General features: G+C 29.3%; 4 protein-coding genes across 8 annotated transcripts in view; 3 read left to right on the top strand and 1 right to left on the bottom strand.

The window, feature by feature from the left end:
* The window catches only part of LOC127285106 (rac GTPase-activating protein 1-like), a 30745-nt gene extending 25282 nt beyond the window's left edge, over positions 1 to 5463 (top strand). Inside the window, exon 7 of the mRNA XM_051310921.1 lies at positions 5452 to 5463. Coding sequence (XP_051166878.1) covers positions 5452 to 5456 — 5 coding nt within the window. The 3' untranslated portion in view covers positions 5457 to 5463. The remainder of the gene's footprint in view (positions 1 to 5451) is intronic.
* LOC127285105 (zinc finger protein ZIC 3-like) overlaps positions 1 to 12859 on the top strand; it is a 25975-nt gene extending 13116 nt beyond the window's left edge. Inside the window, exons 1-4 of one of the 3 annotated variants that reach the window (XM_051310919.1) lie at positions 722 to 1195; positions 1546 to 1902; positions 9132 to 9275; positions 10685 to 12859. In XM_051310919.1, the coding sequence (XP_051166876.1) occupies positions 1547 to 1902; positions 9132 to 9275; positions 10685 to 11888 (1704 nt within the window). In that variant the 5' untranslated portion in view covers positions 722 to 1195; position 1546 and the 3' untranslated portion in view covers positions 11889 to 12859. Of the gene's footprint in view, positions 1 to 721; positions 1903 to 9131; positions 9276 to 10684 lie in introns of those variants that run through there. The other 2 variants (XM_051310918.1, XM_051310916.1) reach the window with 2 other exon arrangements.
* On the bottom strand, positions 12849 to 23387 carry LOC127285104 (nuclear pore complex protein Nup54). The gene is made up of 5 exons (XM_051310915.1): positions 23192 to 23387; positions 17673 to 18134; positions 16695 to 17599; positions 13430 to 13657; positions 12849 to 13350 (listed from the first exon to the last, which is right to left on the bottom strand). Exons 1-5 carry the CDS (start codon positions 23286 to 23288, stop codon positions 13228 to 13230), a joined length of 1815 nt encoding a protein of 604 aa, XP_051166872.1. The 5' UTR covers positions 23289 to 23387; the 3' UTR covers positions 12849 to 13227.
* LOC127285107 (uncharacterized) lies at positions 18361 to 19431 on the top strand. Of its 3 annotated transcripts, none has more exons than XM_051310922.1 (3): positions 18361 to 18518; positions 18597 to 18761; positions 18953 to 19431. In XM_051310922.1, the coding sequence occupies exons 1-3, from the start codon at positions 18486 to 18488 to the stop codon at positions 19301 to 19303; spliced, it is 549 nt and encodes a 182-aa protein (XP_051166879.1). In that variant the 5' UTR covers positions 18361 to 18485; the 3' UTR covers positions 19304 to 19431. The 3 variants fall into 3 exon arrangements, with proteins under 3 accessions (XP_051166879.1, XP_051166880.1, XP_051166881.1); XM_051310923.1 differs by having other exon boundaries at positions 18597 to 18752; XM_051310924.1 differs by having other exon boundaries at positions 18597 to 18734.
* Positions 23388 to 25110: the final 1723 nt, after the last annotated feature.

Consider the following 25110-nt stretch of genomic DNA (forward strand, 5'->3'; position numbering starts at 1 on the left):
ATTACAGCCAAATCCGAATACCACGCTGTATACAAAGTGTGTATTCTTTGGCATATGGAATCTCCCAAACACAGAAAATTATAAGGTATTAAAATAAGCTGCAATTATTTTAATCCAATTTTGCTTATTTTAATACCAAAATGGATTAAAATAAGGAAAATTGGATTAAAATAATAAGCATTGCAGCTTATTTTAATGCCTTTTAATTTTCTCGTGAAAAGAATTTTTTTGTTAATTCTGGTTTTGAACAACTGTTTTTTTTTAATTACCTACTTTTTTGAGCTTATTTTTTTCAAATTCTAGTCTTACTTATTAATTTTTCAAAAAAAATTCTTGCAGCCCAATAAAAGTTGGTGCAAAAATTATTTTTGAATCGTTTGATTTTAAAATTGACAATACCTCTTCTTAATGCGTTCTATTTTATAATTGAAATATAAATAATTAAATTCGCAGTATTTAGGCTTAACATTGTCTGCAATATTAATTTAATAAGACTATGTAATCTTTATTGAGATTGAAATTCACGTAGACCGTGCGAAGAGGAATAAATTGATGCTGAAGATGGAAACTTGTCTGTCTAAAGTCAAGTGGCTTTGTGTGAATTGTATTTCATTATCAGTTGGCGCGAGTTGATGTCGCACCGACGGGACTACAAGAGGTTTAGGGGGGTGGGGGAACGTTGCAGAGAGAACTGATAGCGGGCCTATTTATAAGAGGTTTCAACCATCTGCAATATTAGTTTGACATTCGTCTCTTCCGCTATAACAGTAGCTAGTAAATTTTTTCTTTCTTTTCCCATCCGATAGTCAAAAAACGACGTGTCATCATATCCGTAGATTGAATCCCAATTTCTAAATATTCCTTTTGAACAAATTTTAAAGTGCAAAATTTCGGAATATTTCATAACTAAATCACTATGGAAATTTACATTTCCTAGCGTTACCAAATCCTTTCATTTTTTTTGCTTTCATAAAAATCAATTATAGAAACTGATTTCCGTTTGTTTGAAAAAATAACAATAATTATTAAATCTGTGATTTTTTCAATTATTCTGTCTTATGATTTGTTTTGTGCGTCCCAGCCTAGTTATGTTTTCGATCGAGTACAGCAAGCAATTCCTGAGCTATCGCATTCTCAAGTCCAATCGGTTCAAATATATTTGACGATACGGACTCGGACCAAGTGCTAAAAAAAGGTGCGTGAGTGTTTTTGTGCGTTTAGAAAGCACTCCCTTTGGTAAGACCTGGAAAGTCTTGCCATTTATGAAAATTCGCATATCTCCATCTAAAAAGCGATTTTCAAAACGGGTGAATTCAAGTTTTTTGACGAAGGATTCCTTGAGGAATTATTTTTCAAATTCAATTATATCGAATGTCTAAAAAATTCAGAAGTAAAAATAAAACATCAAATTAAGGAAAATTGTTAGAATTAAGAAAAAAAAAACAAAAGAAATTGAAAAATTTGTAAACGAGATCTGCACGTATTTAGTGATTGAATTTGACAGTAGTCAGAAACTGAAATCATGATTGTTTATGTTCCGGGCAGAATGCCAAGTCACGTTGGTCCGTACGGTGTTGCTCGCTATCCGGGCAGCCTACTTGGTGCGGTACCAGGTTACTATAATCCGATTTCTGGATATTCAACCAGCCAAAACTCCAACTACTACGGAAATTTGGGTGTTCACCAGCCGTCGCTGGATCTTCCGCTTTGGCCACGGAGGATGCCGGCTGAAGAAGAATTGGTAACATCGCCCTCTGCAGGATTGGCAAGCCTGGGGGTCTCATCTGGTATCCTAGGAAATGGTGGTCCACCCAGTCCTGCTCATAGCGATTCCGATGCTTCCAATTCAAGTTTAGAACTTGGCTCCGATAAGAGAGGAGATAACGCTCAACTTAAGTGCAGGTAAATTTTTATCAATTTTAAATCATTTCTTTCAGAAACAATGTCGTGAATGCTTCGGATTTTAAAAAGACAATTTGCATCACAAGTTTTGGTCTCTTAAAATTTTGAAATTTATCAACTCACAGAAAATTAAAAGGCATTAAAATAAGCTGCAACGCTTATTATTTTAATGCCTTTTAATTTTCTGTGTTTTAACAGTTATTAATTCTTATCTTATTGGAATTTAATTTCAAAATTTTAAGAGGCCAAAACTCGTGATTGCAAAATTTTACCCTATTCAGATCCGCAGCCTCAATTATATATTTGTCATAGCGATAGCCAAAAAAAGTCGTCCACATGCACTCAGTGGGCAAAAAACCATGTTCGTTCCAAAAACGTTTTTAGAACGTCTCATGTCAGCCAAAAAATGTTTCAGAACATTATTTGAACATCCATGTTCTTAAAATTTTTTAGAACATTATTTGGAGGACATTAAACGTTCAAGTGGCTTTTTTTTTGTTAGATCTAACAATTAGTTGAAAATAATTTCACTTAAATGGTAATATAACTTCTATATTTAAAGATACAAATATTGACATCCTCCACAGCACCAAAACTTTCCTAAAGATTTATTTAAAATGTTTGGAATATTTAATTGCAATGTTTAGTGAAAATTGTTTAAAAATTTAAATGTCCTACTTGAATAAATGTTCAGGAAAGTTTCACACTAAACATTTATTTAATCGGTACATTTAAATCTTTACAAAATTTTCACTAAACATTGCAATTAAATATTCCGAACATTTAAAAGAAATGTATCTTTAGGAAATCTTTAGGAAAGTTTCGGTGCTGTGGGGGATTTTTGTATAGTTACTTTAAGTTGATAATATCGGTCGCTTCTAGTCAATTAGAAATTGAAGAATATTACAATAATATAATTACAATAATAATTAATATAATAATAATAATAATAATTAATTCATAATAATAATAATAATAATAACAATAATAATTACAATTCTTAATAAATTATTTTAAAAAATTCGGTCGTCTGATTTTGGGAAATGACTTTCCGAAGTCAGACAACCGAATTTTGTTTAGGCTTAGTGTTATAAACACAAAAAAATTTAAAAGAAATTTAATCTAAAAAAAACAAAAATTCCAAACTGTAGATTTATAACCTCAAAGTGGAAAATTTTTTAATTCTTATAAATTGGTGATTATACAATATTATTTTTGATAGGACACTAATTTCACAACCTATCGCATATTTTACAAGGAACAGAAATGAATCTATCGCATTTAACACACATATTGTGTGCATATAGTATTATTAAACATGGATATTAGTTATTTTCAAAAGGCAATAAATCATTTATATTATCAGTGACCAGCGTGTTTAGAGAATACTGTCTGAACTGATAGTTTATATATTTTACTATATGAATATCAATTGCACACAGTGTTATAAAGTATAAACTAAATACGCATTAAACTATTTGCCAATATACACACTCCGGTATTTTTATACATTATAATATATACATATAGGTTATGCTACATAATCTCAAAACTGAAAAATATTTTTTAACACTTAAATTTAATAATAATTAATTTCTAACCAATTTTTAGAAACAATATATTCTATTCAGTGAAACATTTTTTACAATCGTAAATTTTTTTCATTTAATAAATTATAAATACAAATTTTTTTTTTCATCGTCTCTGAAATTTTTTGGCAAAGAGAGAAAGACCTTTAATTATCGTCCTATAAATCCTAAATCTGATAGATTGTCCGAATCCGCATGTAAAAGCGCGATTGCAAAATTGGAAATGAAAGCAATATATAATGAAAGGTTTATTACGTTATGTCCCCGTCAGATGGCGGAAGCATGCAGTCGCAGCTGTCGCATATATTATATTACTTTCCTATTTCTACCTCATTTTGCCATCGCATTTTAGCATGGATTCGGACAATCTTCCGGATGTAGGAAATTTATATGATAAATATATTTTAGCCGATTTTATAAAAAGTGTCCATGTTTCTGGAGTACAAAAGTACCCCAGAGAAAATTCAAACTAAGGCACCTGGCTTTGTATTAACTATCATAGCGGCACTCTAACCTCTTACTTCAGTTTAATTATCGAACTATCAATTTTGACCCCAGCGGCGATTATTTGAGGAACAAATTTTACTATTTCTCAAGTAAAAATTGCTAGAAATGCGTAAAAACTGCGACCACTTCTGATTTTACTTTTAACCCTTAAGTGGCACAATTCCGTGTTCGTATACGTAAATAGCACAACGGGTCTGCTAGACCCGACCTATATTCAATCCTGTATTGTACAGCCGGTATTGAATATTTTAGCACAAAAATTTAATCTAAAGTAGCTTATGATGTGTTTTTTAAAATGTTACTAATTTTACAGGGATTAATTTATTTTAAGTTAGTTAAAAAAAAATTGTAAAAAATAAAAACGAAAAATTACGTATTTTAAAAATTTATCAGTTATTTAAATTTTAATATTATGACTTAAAAAATTTAATGTTATATACTATTTCTTTTTAAGTAAAAAATTACCACAACAGCAGAACTTGCAAAAAAAGGTATTTATTTTGTAAAATATGTGAATTTTTAGGTTAAAATTAAAAATTGATAATTATTATTAATGTTTGAAGCTAATTTATTCTTTTGTATCGAATTAGTTGTAGCAAAAAAATTTACAAAATTACTAAGAATATGTCAAACTAATATATTAAAATATAAAAAATATTCAAAAACTACACATTCAATTAATTTGAGCTCGAAAAAGTGATCGGGTCTGCCAGACCCTTGATGCCAGTTAAGGGTTAAAAGAGTTTTTTGATTTAGTGGAAAATATACCCTAGTTCTTAAATATAAAAATTCATAGCGCAATTTTTATGTAATTGTTAAATTATTCTTATGCTAGATTGAAATATTTGCTGAAATGTGATATAGTTATATTTATTATTAAGACTGAAACACATTTTTTTTGGAATTTCTTAACTTAATGAACGTCATAGGAACATTAGTCCAATAATTTGTAGCATAATAATTAAGAGATAAAAAAAAATTACATTATCGCATTTATCAAAGTGAAAATGTGATAAAAATAAAATATTTCTTTTTAAATATATAAATAAATTTTTCTTAAAAGCAATAATCCAATTTTAAAATAAAATATATATAATTTGAAATATATTTGTAATAAATAATTATCTTACTATAGATATAGTAATAACAAAGAAATTAAGTCAAAACACCTATTACCTTATCTATTCCTAATCGCAATTATAATTTTAATACTAAGTCAATAGACGTTCAGAAATCTAGAAATATCCAGTTTTTTTTTCTTATATTGAGACATATTCACAATAACATATTTCATTGCGTTTCAATATACGATTATAACAGTATAGACTGCGAAAGAGTCACAGATTGGTCGGCGCGTTCCACGATATCTAATAACTTATTCATTTTGCACTTGTATTTACACAGACGTACAATTATATATTCTCATCTTAAACAATTTATTAGAAATTGTAAGAATGAAGAAAGACAACTCTCCGTTTATTTCAAACTTCACTGAAATTACAAGGATCGAAAGCTGATAAGATGTGAATCGCGGCCTTTGATACAATTTCCAATAATAATTTTCATCTATATAATAAATTTTATTTATATACAATTTTAGTATTAGTCTTTTATTTATGTCTGTATAATTTGTATTCTGAAATTTAAATCAAAAGTTTAGTGTTCAAATTAATAAATTCTGGGTAAATTAATAAATTTATTGACTTTTATTAGTTTCTTTGTTTATAATATGTATTATGTCTCGTATCATGCACATGGCATTCACGTGCATCATGTAAACAGTTTTAATTCAAGAAATTTCTTATCTCTTCCAACATTCTATCTTTTTATCATTATTGAATATTTAAGGAAATCATATATTAATTCGAAGACAAAATTTTTTTAAATTATCTACTGAAAATTTCAAAAAGAGATTTTATAATGTTAATATAAGTAGCAACTATTTGAAAAAAATTGAACTTATATATAAACTTAAACTTAATCAGAATCAGATCTCTTAAGGATATCCAAAAAATCGGCGGTTTGGATATCCTTTGGATATCCCATGGATATCTGAGGATATCCACAGGATATCTTCTGGATATCTCTATAGACTTTCATAAATGTCCTCCTGATATCCCATAGATATCCTAAGAATATCCCACGGACATCCTGAGGATATCCCGTGGATATCCTGCGATATAATATCCAATAAATATTTTGTGGATGTCTTAGGGATATCCTGAGGATATCCTATGGATGTCCCACAGACCGGCGTTTTGGATATCCTAGGGATATCCCTAGGATATCCAAACCGCCGGTAGATATTTTGTGGATGTCTTAGGGATATCCTGTGGATATCCTATGGATGTCCTGTTGATGTCCTACAGACCGGCGGTTTGGATATCCCAAGATATCCTGGGGACCATTCTAGGATATCGACCATTGATATGGATATCCTATGGATATCCTAGGGATATACTTTTGTTATGAGGGATTATTTTTAATTGCAAAATAAACAATGTCAATAAATAATTTTTCGATTTAAAAACAATGTACAAAAACTTATCAACGTCATTTTTGTTTTGTTTTTTTTAAACTAGGAGGGCTTCGCGTCCCAACTTCCGGTTTATTTTTGTTTTTGTAGATGGCCTTATGATGAGTTTATGTTTGACCAATAACCATGGGAGTTGTATTTTTGGAATTTAAAACTATTGTTAATATTTCATTTGAATTTTTAAATATTATTATTAATACCTATTGATTTTTAGCCAAATTTTATGACAACGCAAATTTTTATTCTTTATTATTCATAAATTTTTGAATTAGTATTTTAAAAAAAAATTTTAATTTTATATAAATTTCAAAAAATTTGTTTCCAATATGTATAACACAAGGAGATATAATAAACTTTAAATATTTAAAGTTCATTACAAACCAATTTTACATCTCACCTAAACTAAAAAATCATATAAATTGTCGATTTCCGATAAATTGTGGCCTAACTTTTGACGTTATGTTTGTTTCTTGGTCTTTTCCCGCCAATATAACATAACCTCAAAATTTAAATCATTTTTGGCGGGAAATCTACGCCCGTTCCTTTCAATGAAGCGAGAAAAGAATTTGCGGCTATATTCAGAGTCTTGAAACGAACATAACCTCTTAATTTATGTCGTTTTTGGCGGGAAATCCAACCCCCCCCCCCTCAATGAAGGGGGGAGGACTTGCGCCAATTTTTACTACAAACATTTTTTTTTGAAAAAATACTAATTAGGACTTGAATTTATTAGATATAATTATTTTTTAGAGGAATTTTCATTTTTCAGAAATAATGAAATTTTAGATTTTTTAAATTCAAGTTTTTGAAAATAAAGAAATTTCAAGTTATTTTGAATTAAAATTTTTGGTTATTTTTATTCGCTAATTTTTTTTTTTAATACAATTTTTGAGCTTAAAAATGTCTTTTTCAAATTCTAGTCATTATAATTTTTCCAATAAAAAAAAATTGTTGAAGCATAAATTGGCACAAATTTTTTTTTTTTAAATAATAATAACACGTTCTTTCATGTATTAACGTAAAAAATAAAAAAATACAATTGTTGCCATTGCTATACTCTTATATTATTTCAATAAATAATATTGATAGATTGCTTTTATAGATATTAAACAGAAAATTTTTATTTTTTGCACGATTAGGCCTAAAAGATATAGAAAAACACGAAATGTCACGTGAATATTGATCTTATCACCTGTGCAAACAATATCGTCTGTGAAAATCCCTTACAATTGATAACAACAATGTATAACAACTACCTCTTGACATATTATTCCTTTTATCTTTTTTATAGAAGAGATACATTCAAGACCCACTGATAAAAAAAAGTCGTTGCAAAACTATATATATATATATATATATATATATAAATATACTTAAAATAATGTGAATTTTCGCTTATTTATCACATTGAAGGTCACGATGAAATTTATTCTCTTAAATTTTTTTTTATTTTACTCCCTCAGAAGCTGAGGAATAATTTTTCTTATATTTTCTTAAGTTTTAATTTTTTTTTTTACTTTTACATTTTTTACTTTTATATAAAAATTGAATTATTATTATAAAATTATTAAAGATTGATTAAAAAAAAACATTGTATAAAAACCGTGAAAAAACGGAGAAATAAAAATTGACGAAACTTTCAATTTGGAAAAATTAGTATTAGAGAGCGCACTAAATATAAAATACCTTTTTGCGTTTAAAATGAAATTTGTAATAAAGTGAAGTTAACTGATGCCAATTGACTCAGAATTAGCATTCATTCAAACCAGCTGAAACATTCAAATGACGCAAATTGTGCATCTCGTTGTCATTTTTCTATTCACAATAATATTCTTATAAAAAAAAAAGCTTTATTTGATCTCATTGTAATAAAACTTTTAATTTAAAAATCAAGTCAGTTTAAAGAATTTTTTTATACTACAAATATATATATAGGTATATACAAATAAAATTATTATAGACCTTCAATGTAGAAGATTATTAAGGATTTCAAATAAATAAATAGAAGATCATTCATTTTAATTAAGATTAAATTTTAAGGTTCATCATTTGTCATTGATTTCGTAAACCTGATATATATTTTCAAATACGTCATAGATTCCTAGAAATAATCTCTAAATCGTCTTTATATGTATTAACATAAATTGACTTTTGTATTCACTGATAATAAAATGATTGAAAATAAACGACAACAAATGTGATTAAAAAATATGCATTTATACTTTTTAATCACATTTTTCCCTTTCTTATTTTCTTTATATTTTCAAACAAATTCACTAATTAATAATAACTATGAAAACAAATATTTTCAAATTATTAATTACAAAAAATATAATTATCTTCAAAAATAGGAACAGTTTTTAATTTACTATATTATTTAATATTATACTCAAAAATATTAACTATTTATAATTATTTTTTAATTATTTGTAGAAATATTCAAAATTAAATTTTGTGCCAGTTCAATACAAAAAAAGCAATTAAAAAAGATAAAAAAAAATTAAAATTGTTTAAAGTAATTAATTTTGAAAATAAAAAAAAACTTTAATTATCCAAAAATAATTAATACCTAATGTTTTTTTTTTTTTTTGTTTCAGATGGCTAAATTGTGGACGATGGTTCACATCATTGGAACAATTGGCAGGTCATGTTGCACGACTACATGCAGCACCTGGACCTCGAGGACTGTTTTACTGCGGATGGGAAGGATGTGCCAGAGGAGAACGTGGTTTCAATGCGAGGTAATTTTTTTTACCAAAGAAAATTAAAAAAGAAAATTAAAGATTAAATAAAAATTAAAAAATTTATAAAAATAATTTCTTAAGGATTGTTCAGGAAATGGTGCGCGGTAAGGTTTTTTCATCAAATGTTTAAAAAAAAAGGATTGCAACCCAAAGAAAATAAAATATCAGTTTTCCAATAAACTTAAAGAAAAACCTTTATATTATTAGTGGATTTATTTTAAAAAGTTTTAAAGTAATGGATATTTTTTTTCTTTTTAAATACTGTGCATATTGCCAACCTAATTTACATTAATTTTTCTTTTTGAGAAATTAATTTAAATTAGGTTGGCAATATATTATGCGCAAGCGTAGCATTCATGAAACTCTAACCTCAAAATTCCCATGATTTTTAGAAGCAAGAGCAATCTGTTAAATTGCACAATTTTTTTTTTTTTTATAAACTACATGGTAAAAAATTCTCAACTCTCTAAATTAAAGAATAACAACCTAACCTAAAAATTTTCGATCCTATTCATACCTTTTTATCTGAATCCGTTAAATGGTAATAAAAAAGCAAATCGTAACTCTCTTGAAGATGCATATATTTCAAATTCATTGCAATAGACGAAAAATTTGTCAAAATGTATAAGATTCAATTGATTATTAATTCCTGTCCTCCAAATTGTTAGTTAATTTAGGAAATAAATTATTGATATTCAATTATTTATTTAGTTTGATTTTTAGAGGAATAAATAGATTTTCCATAAATTTCTTGACGAATTTGAGCACTCTAAGAAATTATAATTATTATAATTTCTTAGATAAATCAACATTTAAATGAGAAATATTGGTGAAGTTTATTTAGAATAGATTAATTAATTTAGGAATAATATGAGAATTTGACCTTAGTTATTTGTAGGAATTGACTAATTTATTTTATTAAAAAATTTTATTTTTAATATTTTTTTTTAGATAAAATTACTAAAATGAATTCGAGAATAATTGAAAGGCAAATCTTTTAAAATTATTTTTTAAAAAAAGGTGAAAAGTTTTGGTTATTTAATTACAATCATAACAGTTGATATAGTTAGCACGTATTTTTAAGAATACAATGTACCTTTAAATTTTGACAATAGCTATTCTTTTTTCTGTTTCAAAATTTATGTGATCTGTGTGACAATTAACCTAAACATTTATGTTTACGATCATTCAACCACATGTTTGAACTTATTAATTTTTCAGAATCGCAATAAGTCAGGGACAGAGATAGGAAAATAAATATAAATTTGTATAATATATCCCCGATGTGAGAGTTAATAAATATCTTTTTTTTTCCTGGGTGAATCATTTCTGAACAATCCTTCAAGAATTGTTTTTTATTATTATTATTATTTTTCAAAAAAATGATATAAATTTTTATTACTCAGGTACAAGATGCTGGTGCATGTTAGAACACACACGAATGAGAAGCCACACCATTGTTTTCAATGTGACAAGAGTTTTAGCAGAGCGGAAAATTTGAAAATTCACGCAAGATCGCACACCGGTGAACGTCCCTATGTATGTCCAGTTGAAGGTTGTAATAAGGCCTACTCGAATTCTTCCGATCGATTTAAACACACAAGAACTCATGCAGTCGACAAGCCCTATTGCTGCAAAGTGCCTGGCTGTCCAAAGAGGTACACGGATCCATCATCATTACGAAAACACGTTAAAACCTATCGTCACTATGTCAACAATAATGATAAAATTCAAGAAAAAAGCTTTGACGAAAGTGGCAGTAGCAACACTGCCGACAAGACCAGATACGATACAACACCCGAGAAACGAAGTTTTGAATCCAGTGAAAAAAATTCCAGTATCGAGAGCTCAGGTTCTAGTCAAAAAGCAAGCAACAGCTTTGAGGAGCAACGAAAATTTGTCGAATGGAACAACATGTACAATGCACAAGAACGAAAAGAACATTTAATGACACCACCAAAAAATTACGATACAGAAATTAAAATTTATCCAATGATTTACGAAGAGAATTACATATTACCAGATCGAAATCCTTTATATCAGACTCCAATTATGAACGAGCGTTCAATATCATCATCGCCAAACACTAGTCCAAAAGATGTTCCCGATATGCTACATCGAATAGGAATGCAATCGACTCCAATTAAAATTGAAGAGACCTCCACTGATCGAAGTGCGATCGTCGATTACAGAAATATTGAGTCAATTGTCAACAGCACGCCCTGCAAAAGAGAGAATACAATAAATTGCGACCCTGTGAGAAATTCTGTGATAAAACGAGCTGAGCATTTGAAAATGGAAATAATGGAGGAACCAGTTCCAAAAGAAGAGCCAAGAACAGAAGATTGCTGCTGTCGTCACAAATGTTGTCATCACAATAATGAAACCATCATTGAAAAAACAAAAATCCTCTCTGACTTGATTCTAAAAGCACAAAATCCATTGTTCAGACATCTATTGGGTTCAGTTGATCTTCAATATGGTTTGCAAAATATGTGGAGCAATATGGTTGACGGTAGCAACACATGCGGACAAGATCTTAGAGTTAAGAGTAGTGAGGTCACTGAAATGGAGCAGGATCTGCCATTAGATCTGACTATTAACAAGTAAATTGTCAGAACCAAAAAAAAAAAAAATATCCATATTATATCAAAAGGTCTAGCTGGTCTAAGCCTTCGCGGGTGAAAATTAGAATTCGATTCGGTTATCTCAAAGATGAAAATAAGCGAAGGTACACTTTGCTCGATACTAATTAAGGTCAGAGTACCATCTCATGTTCTGGTCAAATTTTCAAGCCAAATATATATATATAATGTATTATCGAGTCGATCAAATCAAAAACATGACTTGCTCAATACTTAAAGTACTCTGACTACATTGTTGTGCGCTTCAAGAGAATTTTTCTACGTTTACAAAATTTTGTTTTTATCATTGTACCAGTGAACGTTTTCACTGGTACATGTAAATTTCTTCTGCAAGTTATCAAAGTATATTCTATCAACTATTCTTTTTTTTTTTTTAATAAAATATGATTTTTCATAAGAGTTAACGGAAATGCTGTACAGCCTTTCCATTTATTCTTATGATTTTTTGATTTCGATTTTTTTTTTAAATTTTTTTGTCTACTGTAGAAATTTCCGTTTATATGAAAATCAAATCTTTATTTGGACGAATTTCTCTTTGAATTTGTAAAGCTTTCCGAGTAACAACCAAAGAGTTTTATCTTTAAATGAAAGTAGAGACTTAATTAATTAGTTTCAGGAAAAAACTAGCTAAATCTAAAAGTAGCCTGAAATTAGTTGATAATGAATCAATAATAATAATAATCAAGTAACTAAAAACTCTACTCGAAGGCAAATAAATGTACACGCCCTACATATAAAAACATTGTCAAACAGTTTCATAGGAATTTCAAATTCCTTGCTTTGAAAATTTTCTTACAAAATTGTATATATATATATGTATCTGTATATGTGTAAAAGACGGCAGAAAATTAAAAAAAAATATATATCAAAAAAAATAAGTGCCTTATTCTCAAAGATATGTCAGATTATTCAATAAAAAACAATATTTATACGAAAGGAGTTTTATTAATCTTTATGGCGTTACAAAAATACCTTAATTCCTTAACTCCTCAATTAACTTAATTCGGTGATAGCGATAGTTTATTATCGTTATTTTAACGTCGAAGAAATAGAAAATGATTTTATTTCACTTGCCTATCTACTTTTTCAAACTAAATCATATCACATTTTGTATGAAAATGAATTTCTCGTAATTAAAAAATTTAATTATTAATTAACTACCTGGGGAAATTAGTAATAACAATCGAGAAAATTCACACACCTTTGAGTTGGTAAATTTCACAAAGTGAAACATTTCGTCATTATGTGCGAATACGATGTAACAAAAGATTTTACCTTAAATAACGTCAATTGTTAATTTTATTTCAGGAAGTACCATGATTTCCAACTAGTTCAGACATACCGTCTTTAATAATTTTTAAACACTGAACATCTGCATTTATCGTTGCTATTAACTGTTCCATGCCTTGTTGTTCCATACTGAGATACTGAAAAATAAATTGGTTATTTATTTAATTATTTTTTTTTAAAAAGATTCTAAAAGTTAAAATAAATTATGTGACTCACAGTTTTAATATCATCTTGAGCAATTGGATCCATTGCGTATCTTTCCTGTGTTTGAATATCAACATGTCTCCTCATTCTTAATTGCGATAACATTTCACTGATTCTACCTTTAAATTGTGTTGGTGCACTAATCTGTGAGTGCATTGATTCAAACCTATTGGTCAAAATCTCTTCTTCTGGTTGTAAGGAGAGACCAACTTTTCTAGTAATTTCTTGTCGGACTAATACCTGGAGGAATAAAATTTAAAAAATCATAAAAAAAACTATTTATTTATAAGAAGATATTTGGATTTTTGAAAGAATGGTTTGTAAATAATTATTTAGAAAGAAAGAAAAAATCCTAAGCAAACCAATAAGAAGAAAGCGACGAGTGGATCTACAATTGTGATCCGAGTAGTAACAGGAACAACGTATGCCAACGTACTGAGCAAACTTCATTTAGTAAAAACAACTATTGCGACTTTAATAACATAAAATTTATACCAATACCACTTTTGGACATACTAAAATAGTTTGGGTTGTTCCCGAAAGATAAAGTGTCGTTGATTCTTCTATATTCGTATAAATGTCATGTGAATATAGTTCCTCATTCTACCATGCGAATTTCGTTCAAGGCACATACTAATATAGCGTCATACGTCGAGCGATTATTTGACAACTAATTGAAAAAATCGCTCGATGTTGACGCTACATTGGTATGTACCTTGAACGAATCTCGTACGGCAGAGAGGGGAACTATGTTCACTTGTAATTCGTACAATATAGACATAAAATTGCTACAAGTGATCTTTTAACGCATGGGAATTTTTGGAACTATTTTAGTATAACTTTAAGCTTACTGAGAGGGGAGATCTCCTGATTAAAATTGGAGGAAACTGCAATAAGGAGGCATTCACCGCTGAGGTCACCAAAGCGATTGGAAGCATTGAGAAGGTGCAGACCGCGAATCGACAGGTCACACCGGAGATCCGCGACCTGGATTGCCTTACCCAAAATAGGGAAGGTCTAGCAGGCGTTTTCGGAATTGCTCCAAAAGCCAGGAAGCAGGAATGTGACGGTCCTAGGACCCAACTGACGAGAAATGAAGCTCGCAGACCCAGAAGAGGCGGATAGGCTGGAGAAGGTGGGACGCATAAGGATTGGCTTTATATATTGTCCAATAAAGAGAAGGTGATGGTCGTCTGAGCCAACTGGGATTCCCAGGTCCATGTAGGACTATACTTCCAATGTTATGCTGATTCTACACTCACCTAAAACTGAGCGAGCGTTCCGCTTTTCCGTGACGCTTCCCATATTTAACTATATCTATATATATATAAAAAACGTAACTCAAATTCGGTCCGCTCGCACAGTATTTTAGGTGAGTTTAGAACCAGGATTAATCTCTTGAACGTAATGGCGTTCCAATTGGCGTCGCACGTAACGGTGACAGAAGCATCAAAAATGCGAAAATGGCGTTCCTATTTGAATTCAATTTGTAATATCTGTACACATATTTTACTAATCAAAACGCATGTTTCTTATTTTTTAAGATTCATGAAGACAGATGTAACATAAAAAAATTATTTTTATAAATATTTAAATGGTTTTTTCGAAATTTAAAGTCGTCATTTTGCAGTACTCAAGAGGTTAAAGCAATATCTTTGGGTATTTTAATTAATGAGCAACATGGTTTTATGAGAGGAAGATCAACTGCAACTAATCTTTCGATTTTTACAAATTTTCTTTCTTGTGAGTTGGAAGCAGGTTCACAGGTGGATACTGTTTATACAGATTTTTCTAAGGCGTTTGACAAGGTCAATCATGAATTGTTATTGCATAAATTGAAATTTTTTGGCGTGGGAGCGAATATTATTAATTGGTTTAAAAGCTATTTGGTAGGTCGTTCCAATGTGGTTCGTGTAAATAAGTCTTACTCATCTGAATTTTTTGCTGACTCTGGGGTGCCCTAGGGTTCTACACTGGGTCCCCTTCTATTTTTACTATTCATAAATGATATTAATTTTTGTTTTCAGTTTTCCAATTTTCTATTATTTGCAGATGACTTAAAGATTTATCGTATAACTGATTGTTTGAATGATATTGTCAAACTGCAGGCTGACCTTGATAAACTTTTTGTTTGGTGTGAACATAATGGTATGCCATTGAATATAAAAAAATGTAATGTTATTTCCTACTCTAAAAAAAACTACTAAAAACTTATATTTATTCTATTGATAATAACCCGCTTTCGAGAGTATATCAGGTTCGTGATCTAGGTATTATTTTAACTTCTGATTTATCTTTTGATGTGCACATCTCCCATGTTGTTAGTAGATCTCTAAAAATAATGGGTTTTGTGACGCGTAATTCCAAGTATTTCCACAGACTGTCCACTCTGAGAATTCTTTATTTTTCTTTAATTAGACCAATTTTGGAATATTGTTCATTAATTTGGTTTCCATACGCGAGTGTTCACATTCATAGACTTGTGCGAGTACAAAATCGTTTTTTGCATTTTATGGCTAGACAACTTAATGTTTACTTTGATTATTATATTCATGATCATGCTAGTCTACGAACTCAGTTTAGAATTCCTAAGATTGAATCAAAATTTATATTTACTGATCTTTTTTTTCTATTTAAAGTAATTAATGGAATTATTATATGTCCCTCTTTATTGTTTTTGATTAATTTTTCTGCACCAATACGACGTTTGCGATGTGTATCTCCTTTTTACAGTTCATTTCATAGAACGAATTACTGTAATAATTCAGTTTTCAACAGACTTAGTTTTGAGGGTAATTTTTATTCTGAAAGATTGGATTTTTTCAATAATAATGTCACGGCTTTTGTTACCTCTTTGCGTAATTTACTGTATAATGATAATTGAAATTTTTTGTTGTATTCTTTTTTCTCATCGATATACCACTTAACTTGATTAATAATTAACTTTGATTTTTAACATTTAACATTTGGCGATATACTTTTAGTTTATACATATGTAAATCTTAAAGGGTCTTAATTGTTACCCGTATAAGTCATGAATAAATAAATAAATAAATATCTATTTTCAGCGAAACCACTATACGACATAGAGAAACGATTGATTTGACAAGTCTCCTCACTACCAATGCTCTAGAGGGAAACGGTTATGGAAAAATCGACACTATAAGGCCTTAAGACCAAAGCGGAATTAAGAAGACCGAGCGCCCTTCCGAGAGGAGACGGTTAGGATTTTAATTAGAAATTAATTTAATTAAATTTACATTACTCTATAAATTACCTGCAGTACTCTATGCTGAAGTTCCAAAAGTGTTCGACGATGGTCTTTCAATTTTGCTTGCGTTGCTGTATGTTGTCTCTGCAATTCTTGTATTCTTTCTGCTGCCATATCAAGAAAAGCTCTATGCCTCGCAGTTTCTTCTTCTTGACATTTTAACCTATGTTTTACTTGATGGAATCCAATCATTGGAACAGGTATATATAAATCTGGATTAGGATTATCCAACTGTGCTTGTTTCCACAAACGCGGATCAATTGAGCACGGTGGATTTTCGAGATATTCTTTTAGCTGTGTTGGTTCAAGTTTAACAAAGGGATAAATATTATCTACGCCCATTTGAACAAGTTGTTGTTTTTGCATTGTTTGAGTGAAATAAGCAAATAATTCATTAGCGGGAATTTTCCTCGATGTACCAGTTACTCCCTTTTCTGAGACGAAAACTGTGGATTGACATTTAGTCTCACCGGTTGATTTTATTGAATCAACGGTCACAGTGAGATTTGGTTTATTGCCTAATATTGTATTTAAAGAGGCTATCAAATGCTGCTTTCCATCTTTTATTTCTTGTTCCTTTTTATTGAAGCAGAGAACAACGAGACCTTCGTTATTGTCTGCATCTGGCATTCGACTGTAGCCAATAGCTTTGAATCTACATAACGGATTTTCTTGATTTAGTTCTATAGGTGCTGCGTTTACAGAATAATACGCTTTTCCCGTACCCCACAATGCTTGTATCAGATTCCACCTTGCGATTGTACTATCGCGCTCATCATTAAATAATTGACAATTAAAGACTGCATTATAAAGCGCTTCTGAAATAGTGTTTGCGGTTGTTTGTTGTTGCTGTTGCTGTGTTTGCTGTTGTGGTTGAGTTAATCCTCCACCAAAACCCCCAAATCCTGTGCCTAAAAAATTTAATAGAAGTTGTTGAGATAGAAATTTTGTTGAGCTTTGATTATAATTTGAATGAATTCTTACCAGTACTAAATCCACCAAATCCAGTAGCAGTGGTTGTCGCGGGTTTGGCTCCAAATCCACCGAATCCAGTGGAAGTTCCAAAACCTGTTGTCGATGTATTTGTGGTCCCAAAGCCTCCAAATAAACTTGGTGCTGTAGTTGTAGCTGTTGTTCCGAAACCACCAAAACCTCCAAAACCACCAATAGTACTTGTTGGAGCAGGAGTAGAAAGAGCAGCAAAACCTGTTGAGGTGGCTGGCGTGGATCCAAATGCACCTGGTGTTCCAAATCCAAAACTTGTTGAAGGAGTGCTAAATGTATTAGTGTTCGTTGTGGTTGCTCCGAAACCAGTTGCTGTGGGAGTACCGAAACCAGCTGCAGTTCCAAAACCGGCACTTTGAGGAGCTGGAGTTCCAAATAATGAGGGAGTACTTGTCGCCGGAGTACTTGTGCCGAATCCAAAAGACGGTGTTCCAAAGCCAGCTGCAATTAGAAAACAACAATTTTTCATTGTATTTTTAGGGTCAAATCTTTCGAACCTGACGATTCAACGTTATGAATATGAAATTTTTTTAATTTAAGAATAAAAATAACTCTAGATGTGAAGAAATGTGTTTTTAAAAAAATTAATTAATGCAAAACTTCAAGCCACGATGCAATTGACAGTTTTTTGTCATTGTTTGTTTATTTTTTAAATGTCAAAAAAAGATTTATTTGTAAAAAAGAATGTTTTTTAAGTCGTGTTAATTTTTCTTGTATGTATATTTTTTGTTTTTTATTTTTAAGTTTTTAGGTTGTGCCTTTTATAATTTTTTGAAGTGAAAACCAACAAGAATGTCTATTTTTAGTGGTTATACGAAGTTTAAGGTTTATACGAAATTTACTTTGAACTTATGTTGCATTTCAGATTTGTTCATCAAAGTAAATTATAAAAATATATTTCAGTTTCGACGTTATGGAAATTATAGGCAACAACCGCAAATTCATGAACGAAAAAAAAATTCCTTTAAAATATTTAATAAAACATCAATTCATCGACGAGACAATTCACAAAAACAAATTGGAACAGAAATATCAAACGATGTTAGGACTACGGATCGAGTTATCGGAGTAGACTCAGTTTTCGACTAACTGAATAAAAAATTTATTTGATTAAAATAATTGGTTACTTGACTATTATCAAATAAATATTTATATTAAATAATTATTATTTGAATCAAGTCATCAATTATTTGAATCAATTAATTTTTTTATTCAATGTAAACAAAATTTAAAAGTATAACAGTTATTGAAAATTTCAGGAGGTCTTAGCTGAAGAAATTATAACAACTTCTGGTAAAATACCAAATAAAATGTACGAAATAGAAACTACACCTCAAGTATCAATAATAAAATTGGAACAACATTTGCCAAGATCCAGAGGTATTGAAGTGAAAAATGAAACTGATGCACAGCCATCTGTACTTTTTGTTATAGTAATTATCACTGGAAGTTTAATTATCTTTATTTGTATGATAACATGTATAATCAAAAAAGTGAAGAAGAAAAATTACAAGACACTCAGCAAAAAAGATGTTGAATATTGTACATTGAATCGTCCTTTACTTAGTATGTGCGAAGAAAAAGATTCTTCTGTCTGTTGTCAAAATTAAAGAATACTTAAAGATAATCATATCTAAAAGCAATAATTTATTCTCAATCAAACAATAATCAGCAAAATTAGTGTTTATAAAATTGAGTAATTTATTGACAATTAATATTTAAGAAATATCACACATGTGTTAACTTCATAATCTTCAAATCTTAATTAAAAATAAATTCCAAATTGACAATCAAAATTTGACTTACATTGCTTTTGTACTACACATTTCATTTATATAATTTATTTAGTAATCAAGTATAATCAAGCAAAATGGACTTTTTCAGTAGGTTCCAACATTGGAGACCTCATTTTGCAAAAAAAATTAAAATAATCCATCGGGACAATTTTTAAAAAACTAATTTTTAGTGTTTCCATCATGAACTCTGAATAAAATCACCTTAGAAAAACGTACTAAATTAAATTTAATTTCAATTTCAATAAGTATCTTGGATTTTGAATCACTGAATCTGAATCCGATATCAGTTTTTGAAAATTCAAAATTTCGGATCTAATATGGGAACCAAAAAGTTTTAAAATATAGTCTAGATTTGCTTAAAACTCATTACTCGCAATTGCTTGGGGTCGTAATTTAAAAAAAAAATCTTACGAAATTGGATCCCCCACAGCACCTAAAATTTTAGCAATATTCACATTATTTCTGCAATTTTAGGTGTTATGTGAGATTTTGTAATTTAAGGAAACTTATTACGTGAATATTCTCCTATTATAGTTATTTTAAACGAGTGACAATCTAGAGGAATATTCACGTAATAAGTTTGCTTAAATAACTGTGGGGGATTTAATTTCCTAAGACTTTTTTTTAAATACAATCCCAAAAAGTCCTGGGTAATGAGTTTTAAGCAAATCTAGATCATTTCCCAGGTGAAAATGATTCGTATGAAAATCGTTTAGAACACGGAGAAAAAATGAATTTTGAAAATTAGTACTGAACACTAGATATATTTTAAGGCGAATAATTTATTTTTAGAATTCTATATTAAAATTAAAATATATTGAGTTCTAGGATGTTGTATTGAGTCTTAAAAGTCTACCATTGTGAATCCAGGATGAAATTTGATCAACTATTCTAAAACTGTTTGGGATTCAGTACCAAAAGTTTTCAAAATAGTATATAATCGCCACTTGTTTACGTTCATAATTTTTTGTTACTTAGTCTCCCACGTAAAAAGATTACCGGTAAACTCCGCGAAGTAGCTCCGCGGATTTTCCGCGAAATTTCCGCAAATTTTTTTTTTGCATAATAATATATTTATGTTATTATTTAAAGTAATATAATATTAAATTCAATACATTCTATTTAAATTACGTTTTATACTTTAGTTAACAACTGAGACAAGATTTACTGTTAGACACGTCAATTTTTTGAAAAAAAAATATTGATAACCTTTAGGATAGTTTCGTGGTTACAATCGGTAAGGATTTTTTTAAGGATTTTAACATTTCAAGACATGATGAAAATACGAAGCATTAGTAGAATAACAAATCGATGTCACTCAAGAACTAGGCAGCAGCAAGAATACAATTTTTTGGGGAAGTTAAACATGTCGTATAAAATTTTCATATTACGAAGCCATCAATAAGTAACGGTAACGACCGGGAAATCATTTCTTTTTCCAAACCTTTTTAAGAGCTTATAACCTGTATTTAGATTATAAAGTTATTTTCTGAAAGTTTTAATTGTAACCTAATTTAACCCTACTAAAAATTAAAATATATAATGAGTGAAATAAATTTTATTACATAAATAGAAATCAGTATCATATGGCAAATGCATTTTTATTTTTTTATTAATAAAATTTTTATATGAAATGAATTTTATTATTGTATTATAAAAAGGATAAATACAAGTAAAAAACTATTTAATCTGTTATATATTTAACTCTCTTTAATGCAATAATCTGATATCAATTTTGGGATTACTTTTTTAAGTAGAAAAGAAAAATACATACATCTTTACCGGCTATAACCGTGAACCTATTTTTATAGTTTTCAATTTTTTGTTAACAAAATTAGTGTCAAAGTCTTCTCTCACTTGTTAACTAAAAATTAAAAAGTAATTTTAAGTAGAATATACACAATTTAATTTTATATTATTTTAAATAATAACATAAATATATTATTATGCAAAAAAAAAATTTGCGGAAATTTCGCGGAAAATCCGCGGAGCTACTTCGCGGAGTTTACCGGTAATCTTTTCACGTGGGCTTACGCTTCTAGTTTACGTTCTCACTTCCTATTTCTAAATACAAAACTTTAGGACTTTTCTCCTAAAATTCATCGTGGATCCGCATTCCTCAATTACTATACTCAGAAAAAAGATATGTTTGAACCAAATGTACCATTTTTTTATATTTACCCAATTTTTTAGTTAGTTCAAACAAAATTTGTTTAGGTAATAATTTTTACGAGGCCTTAGTTAGGGTCTTTATTGATGTTTATTGATGTTATAAAATTGGTTGACAACGTTTCGATACCTATTAGTATCCTCTTCAAGTCACAATTTTGGAATAATAATGTGGAAAAAAATTTTTTGAAAAATACATGGACGTAAAAATTTTGCAACAAAATTTGTTTAATTCGAATAAATATTTATTTGATCTAAATAACTGTTTGGTTTATTTTAATAAATTTTTTGAACAAAGAAAAAATTTGATTGAGCTAAATAAACGTTTGGTTTATGCAATCAAATGTTTGGTTAACTGTATATCAATGCATTTATTTTGTTGATTTAACCAAAATTTGGTTGCTTCAAACGAATTTTTTTCTGAGTGTAGGACTCAATAGATAATTTTTAAATTTCATTTTTCTCCGTGAATTCGTGTTAAATTCTTATAAGAATTCATGTGGCGTTTTGAAATAGAATTCGTCTGTAATTTAATCCTAATTCGTGCACTTTTTAATTCGGAAAAACGAATACAGAATTGATAAAAAAAATATTCAACACGGAAATTCAAATGGAATTCTGCCTCTGTAATATTTATGCCAAATTTTTTTTTAAAATTCAGGTTCAATTTTCCTGTACGAATTTCGTAGGTTTTTTAAAAGAAATTATGCTCGTAATTTTTGCTATAAATTTTTCATTTTAAATTCGACCACTTTTCTGTAGGAAATTCGTTCAACTATTTGTGCGATTTAGTAACGAATTTTTTAAATATATTTTTTTTTAATTACGCTAGAAATTTGATAGGAATTTCGTACATAATATTTACAGGGAAATAATTCCTATCGAATTTCTAGTGAAATTAAAAAAAAAAAATATTTAAAAAATTCGTTACTAAATCGTACAAATAGTCGAACGATTGTCCTAAAGAAAAGTGGTCGAATTTAAAATGAAAAAATTTATAGCAAAAATTACGAGCGTAATTTCTTTTAAAAAAACCTACGGAATTCGTACAGGAAATTGAAACTGAATTTAAAAAAAAATTTTCCATAAATATTAAAGAGGCAGAATTCCATTTGAATTTCCGTGTTGAATATTTTTTTTATCAATTCTGTATTCGTTTTTCCGAATTAAAATGTGCACGAATTACGATTAAATTACAGACGAATTCTATTTCAAAACGCCACATGAATTCTTATAAGAATTTTGACACGAATTCTAAAAACAATTTTCGTACGAATCATTTTCACATGGGATGAAACGTTCCAGATTACAATAATAATAGAAACGAAATGTTTATAACGAAGATTTATTGCACAGTAGAAAAACAAAATAAAATTGACAATTGTATCCAAATAAAAAAATGAAGAAATTAAAAATTAATGAAATGTTAATTATAATACGTAATAAATTGACAATTATATATATATTTATTACGAAAGAAAAAATTTGAGAAATGTTGTGATAACCTAAAAATATTTATTATATCACATCTACCTGGTTTTGCAGCTGGAGTGGAACTTGCTGTTTGTCCAAAACTAAATGAAGGAGCTGAAGCCGGCGTCGAAGTACCAAAACCTCCGCCAAATGACATTTCTTATATTTATTATTACACTAAAATTAATGTAAATCTCTTTCACTTTTCCCGCCTACGTTATAGAAAAGTGCCAAGATATATACAGAGCAAATCCAAAGTAAGTATAAATTGCAGGTTGTTGTAGAAACATCTTGTTAATTGTCGAGCATTGGTGAACTAAGTTAGCCATATTGCCTTTGCGTATAAAGCGCCATATTTCAAATCTAATTTTTTAAATATCTCGCTCAAATGAAATTTTCAAACCTAAGTATATATTGAGATTTTATATATTTATTTTTAAAGAACTATTTAATGCAATAAAAACGATTTTTTTCAATAATTTTTTAAAATAAATAGTTCTTTAAAAATAAAAAAGATACTAATATACTTAAGGCGCTCTCACACCTTTTTGGCTGCCTGCAGGTTACCATGGCAACGCATGAGAGTGAGTGCGACAGAAAATTTAAAAATTTGAATATTCAAATTTTCTGTCTCACTCACACTCGTGCGTTGCCATGGTAACCTGCAGGCAGGCAGACAGCCAAAAAAGGTGTGAGTGCGCCATTAGGTACGAAAATTTGCCAGGTTCAAGTGAGGCAGCGCCATCTACATTGAAACTAAAATTTTGGAAAATTTCCAACAGCCTTGTCTTGAAAACAAGAAGGTAAAATGCTTTTTCCTTTATGAATAATTGATTATTGGCAATATAAATACACCAGCTAAAACTTTTTTTGAGTTAAAATAATGAAAAAAATTTCATGTCAATAAATTAAATATGAGCATTTTTTTCACAATAACAGTACTTTCTCAGAAATTACAATCAAAAATGCAATTTCCATTTGGAAAATTAATAAACGCTAAAAAATACACCAGCTAAGATTTACCAATCACGAAAATAACAAAAAAAAAAGTTTTTTAACATAACATATTTTACTCATTATGACAGCCGTTTGGCAGGATATAAATGTCACCAGACGTTTCACGATTTTGCCGAAAGGAGGAGATTGGCGCTGTTGCTAACTACCTGTGACCTGAAATACATAATCTACCAAAGGGCTGTCACAATCAGTAAAACAGTGTCAATAAGTTAAATATGTAATAAATTTTTTTTTGTTATTTTCGTGATTGGTGAATCTTAGCTGGTGTATTTTTTAACGTTTATTAATTTTCCAAATGGAAATTGTATTCTTGATTGTAATTTCCGAGAAAGTACTGTTACAGTTTTTGTGAAAAAACTGCTCATATTTAATTTATCGACATGAAATTTTTTTTCATCATTTTAACCCAAAAAAAGTTTTAGCAGGTGTATTTCTTGCTAATAATCAATTATCCATAAAGAAAAACGCATTTTACCTTCTTGTTTACTAGAAAAGGCTGTTGAAAATTTTCCAAAATTTTAGTTTCAATGTAGATGGCGCTGCCTCACTTAGACCTGGCCTTATTTAAAAAATTAGATTTTATCATACTTCCAATGTAAAGTTGTGCATCAGATAATCGCCATTTTGGATTTTCCCCCACCCAATTTAAATTATCTAATGTGATTTCACCCTTATGCTCACATATATGCATAGAGATAATATAAATAGAGTGGAGATGGTCTGTATAGAGGCGTCCGTTTGATAGAAAGAGAACGCGATTTTAGCACCAGTAGGTGTCTCTCTTGCGCTGGTGCTTATTGAAGGACAGATACTGGTGTTAAATCTTTCTTCTCTTTCCAACCCATTCTGTTTATGTCAGGACACTTCCCTCTTACGCAGCCGCCTATACCTTGTCTACTCTATTTATATTATCTCTATGCATATATGACCGCATCTTGAATATATCAACCTTGTGATACATG

Source organism: Leptopilina boulardi, unplaced genomic scaffold (genome assembly GCF_019393585.1).
Source record: "Leptopilina boulardi isolate dan_hultmark-lab unplaced genomic scaffold, ZJU_Lbou_2.1 LbouV2_330, whole genome shotgun sequence".
Lineage (NCBI taxonomy): Eukaryota > Metazoa > Arthropoda > Insecta > Hymenoptera > Figitidae > Leptopilina > Leptopilina boulardi.